General features: G+C 49.5%; 1 protein-coding gene across 1 annotated transcript; it reads left to right on the forward strand.

Annotated features, from left to right (window-relative positions):
- The first annotated feature begins 686 nt into the window (after window positions 1-686).
- On the forward strand, window positions 687-3061 carry rtn4rl1b (reticulon 4 receptor-like 1b). The gene has a single exon (XM_072242953.1). The coding sequence runs from the start codon at window positions 732-734 to the stop codon at window positions 1956-1958; it is 1227 nt and encodes a 408-aa protein (XP_072099054.1). The 5' UTR covers window positions 687-731; the 3' UTR covers window positions 1959-3061.
- Window positions 3062-4835: the final 1774 nt, after the last annotated feature.

Raw genomic sequence — 4835 nt, forward strand, 5'->3', positions numbered from 1 at the left:
TTTTTTTCTTTTTCATGATTTTTTTTCCCAGTTTTTTTTTTCTTAGTATTATCTGTGGTTAGTTCTACATGTTTGGGAGCTTTGTTAATTTACATTACTTGGTTTTGCAATTACTTTTTTTAAGTGTAACAATATATCTCCTAATATTTGTATTATTGCTATGTTTTGTTTCTATATTTTGAAATTAATAAAAAGATTAAAAAAGAAACAAACGTTAACCCTTGTCTGAATCACGGGACAATTTACAATGAAACTTACCTACCAGCCGGAACAACTTTGTGGGAGAAAAGCGGAGCACCCGGAGGAAACCCACACGGTCACAGGGAGAACGTACAAATCCCTTACGGGCAGCGGCGGGAAATGTACCCGGGTCGCTGGCGCGGTAAAGCGTCGTGCTGACCGCTACACTACCGTGCCACCCTCTTCTCACTGTATTGTGGTACATGGAACAATGATAAACCAATTGCTAGAACAGTTCAGCACAGACTAGATGGGCTGAAGGGCCTTTTTCTGCACTGCGGTGTTCTATGACTATTACCAATTTTTCCCTGAACAGAGTAAATTTGTAACTTAATACATTTTATTGAATGGTATAAAGGTAGTACAGTGACTCACCTTGCGTCTCTGCTTCTGTTGCAGGGTGTAACCTCGAACTGTTCCTGGTGTTGCTGGGATTGGAGTTCAACATCTCAGTCTCTTGCCCCCGGCATTGCGTTTGCTATCCATCTCCCATGACCGTCACCTGCCAGTCGCACGGCTTCACCACCATCCCGGAAGGAATTCCTGCCAACAGCGAGAGAATATTCCTCCAGAATAACCGGATAACACTCCTCCTGAGGAATACCTTCAGCCCATCCACCGTCACTCTTTGGTTGTACTCCAACAACATAACCTTCATCGACCCGGAGGCTTTCCAGGGATTCAGCCTCCTGGAGGAGCTTGATCTGGGAGACAATCGATACCTGAGATTCCTTGATGCTGAGACCTTCAGTGGCCTGGAGAGGCTTCATTCCTTGCATCTTTATCGCTGTGGCTTGACTTTCTTGCCCAATGGAATCTTTGAAGGTCTCCATAACTTGCAATACCTCTACCTGCAAGACAACCACATCGAGTACCTCCAGGACGACCTGTTCCTGGAGCTGGTTAACCTCACTCAGCTCTTTCTGCATGGGAATAAGTTGTTGAGTTTGTCCCAGAACACTTTTAGAGGGCTGGTCAACCTCGACCGACTCCTGCTCCACCAGAACAAGCTTCACTGGGTTAATAAGCAGGCTTTCCACGATCTCCGCCGCCTTACCATTTTGTATTTGTTCAACAACAGCCTGAGTTTGCTTCCAGGTGAATGTTTGGCAGAGCTTGGCTCCTTGCAGTACCTCAGGCTGAATGGAAATCCTTGGGAATGTAGTTGTAAGGCTCGATCCTTGTGGGAATGGCTACAGAGATTCAGAGGGTCGAGCTCCAGTGTTACTTGTGAGTCCCCCAGGGATGTACAGGGAAAAGACCTCAAGCTCCTGTCCGCCCGGCTCTTCAAAAACTGCACGAGCCCAGATTCACTCAACCAGATCCGGACGAGCCCCAAGCAGCACCCCCACCACCCGAGCAAGGTCAGGCTGGGAGGGGGTCAGCCGTCGCGGGGCACGGCCCTGGTCAAAGGTCAGAACGGCACGGGCCAGCGGGACGACTCGGCCAAGAACTACCTGGGAGAAGCAGCTCCGAAGGGCGCTGCTGACGGCCAGCTGGACGGGACGTGGGGCAGCGACTACCTACCGGACGCCGGCCAGAAGGAGCAGGGCGTCCGCCCCTACCCGACCAGGCACAAGTCCCGGATCAAGTGCACCCGCCGCACCCGCCTGGAGCTGCCGCCCGGCATCCAGCAGCCCTCCGGAAGGGGACTGAGGCTGACCTCCGGCTCCGGGTGGCTCACCGTCGTCCTTGCTTTGGTCCTTGTTGTCCGCTGAAACCCCCACCTACTCTGACCCACCCCACCCCCACCCACCCCCAGTAATAAGAAGGGCAAAAACTTTCTAACACTGCCATCAATCCATAGGGACCAAAAGTATATTTAAAAAAACAAAAAAATGGTGATGATTTTTGAAACTTCAATACCTTTGCTGTGTGCTTAGGTGGAACCGGTGGATTGTTTGGATGGAATTCTGCTTCGGACTACTGGAAATCCTCGGAATAAAGTACCCGAAAGGGCAGCACACAACTCAGCGGTTCCCACTCCAACCCGAGCAGAAGACAGTTTTCCAAAAGAGACCGCTTGGAAGCTTAATTCCAATTAAAACAAACGACACACACAAAAAAAAATTAACAGACTCCCCCGGTGTTCCTTGGACAGTCCTGGCTGAGTAGTGACCTGGGGAAGCGATTTGAACTCCCGATCACACCGCCCCTGGGACACGAGGGCGTGCGATGGGAACCGAGGCGAATGGCAGCTCTCCCGAGTTTTCTGCCTCAGACGTGAGCAACTCCACAAAGCCCTCAGATGAAAAAAACAAGTGGTACCAACGGCCTCCTAATGAGGCTGCATTGCTCCCAGCTGAATAATATGCATTGTATAATCGCGAAGGATGCTTCTGGTCTGAGAGGCTGTACTTGATTCGTTCAGGTACTGAAAACTGGAGGCCAGATAATTGTATGAAAAAATTCCCAATGGAATATTTTTTTTTGACGTGTCAACCTATCATTTTGCTCAATGCACAGCCCTTATATAACTGAGATATATTAATTTCTGGAAATATATGTTTACAGATTATATTGTTACCCTGTTACAGTTCATGCTGAAGTATTTCTTTCTGTCTCGGATGGTTTTTACACAAGTTTTGGATTCGGGTGAGAGCCTCTGCACTGGTCTAGCTAACTTGCTTTGGCCTCTTCCTTTGGTCCGCCCGGAGGCAGCGCCGATCGAGGCTACAGAGCAAGAGCTGGGAAGTGGGCTAGGCCAAGTTAGCATGGACGCGACGGGCCAAGTGGTCTGAGTCTGTGCTGTAATCTTCCATGATCGTATGGAAGCAACCCTCATGTTCTGGATGTGGTTCAATTTGACGAAGAAACTAAATCTTCTCGACCTGATTTATTTTTTCTGTATTAAATATTAAATTTGTTGTACCTGAATTTACAGAATTGCTTTAAATATATATATATACTATATATATATATATATATGTATATATGCACACACATATATACATATATTTATATATAAAGAAAAGCTGTTTCTTGGGGGAAGAAATTAAGATGAGAAGTGCGGTATCCCTTTTTGTAAATGTGCTTCTTTCAAACAGTGACTCTGCCACGGGTCAGGATAGCTGGTAAGGATATGTCTGGGGTAGAGCTCAAGGTGTGAATGACAATGAGTTTGGAGGTGGGGAGGAGGGGTAGAAGGCCATGTTGGCAAACCAGGGTCAGGACTTCACCTCCCGGAAGCTGTGGCTAAAGAGTTAGCCCTTCACTCAGGCTACACGGATCTAACTCTGACCACAGTAACCCCAGTGCCCGGAATCCATCCGCAGAAGGCGGGTCACTTTGAACGGCAAACTGGAACAGCACTTGGCCGAAGGGGAGAGGTGCCAAGGGACAGACCTTGCGGTTTGCAGCTCAGACTAGCCGGCTCCACTGAAGCGTCCTCTCATTCTCCCTCCCAAGTGTAATGCTCGCTGGGTTAGCCGGACAACCGTGGGATTAGGCTCAGTGTGTTGGACGTCTACTCCTGATTTGGGACGAACTGGCTTCAGATCCATTTATTTAGAGATACAGCACAGTCACAGACCGTTCTGGCCCGACAACCCCCTGCCACCCATGTGACCAACTAACCTGCTGACCAGTATGTCTTTGGAATGTGGGAGAACACATGGGGGAAACCCAAGCAGCCGCTCGGAGAACTGGGTGCGCTGGTGTTGCGATAGCCCTTAAACCTTCCAGACCCTTCCTCTCTACGTACAGATTCAGTTATTCACCACATGTACCTCGAACCATACGGTGAAATGCGTTAACAACCAACACAACCTAACGACGTGCTGGGGGGCAGCCCGCAAGTGCCGCCACACTTTCCGGCGCCGACGTAGCTTGCTCACAGTGCTCAGCAGAGTGACATAAGCGACAAAATAAAAACAGCAACGGCAAAACAAGCCCCTTTCCCACCTCCCACTCACACAGGCGTCCAGCCTACAGTCCCTACTGGACAGGCGAAGAGGACCGGGGGCAACTCTGCCTGGGACGGATGTTCAGCGATCAGCATATACATCAGGGGCAATGCAGGGCAGCGGATATAGAGTCACTGAGTAATACAGCACGGAAACAGGCCCTTCAGCCCATCTGGTCCGTGCTGACCACGCCATCCTCCTCGCTAGTCCCAGTCTAAGTCTGCATGGGGTGGGTGCTCAGAGCTGAGGATATGCATAAGTGAAGATGCAGAAACCCCAGTTACAGAGTCATACAGTAACACAGCATAGAAACCGTCCCTTCAGCCATCTACTCCATGCCAACCACCCACCCTGCTAGTCCCGGCTGCCCACATTCAGTCTATAAGCTCCAAGCCCTTTCCTGTATGTACCAATGCAAATACCTCTTAAATGTTGTAACTGTACCCACCTTGACCACTTCCTCTGGCAGCCGATTCACTACCCTCCCTCACTTCTCTTTTTAGTCTCTCTTACACTAGTTAACAACAAGCTCAGCCCAACCGACAGCAGCCTGGCATGAGGGGTGGCGAGTTGCTTGGGTTACTGTTGCAATAACACGATTACATGGTACGCAGGGCAAGCAACCCAGCCTTTCTGCCCGGCATAACCACAAGAGATTCTGCAGGTGCTGGAAATCCAGAGCAATGCTCT

Source organism: Mobula birostris, chromosome 25 (assembly GCF_030028105.1).
Source record: "Mobula birostris isolate sMobBir1 chromosome 25, sMobBir1.hap1, whole genome shotgun sequence".
Lineage (NCBI taxonomy): Eukaryota > Metazoa > Chordata > Chondrichthyes > Myliobatiformes > Myliobatidae > Mobula > Mobula birostris.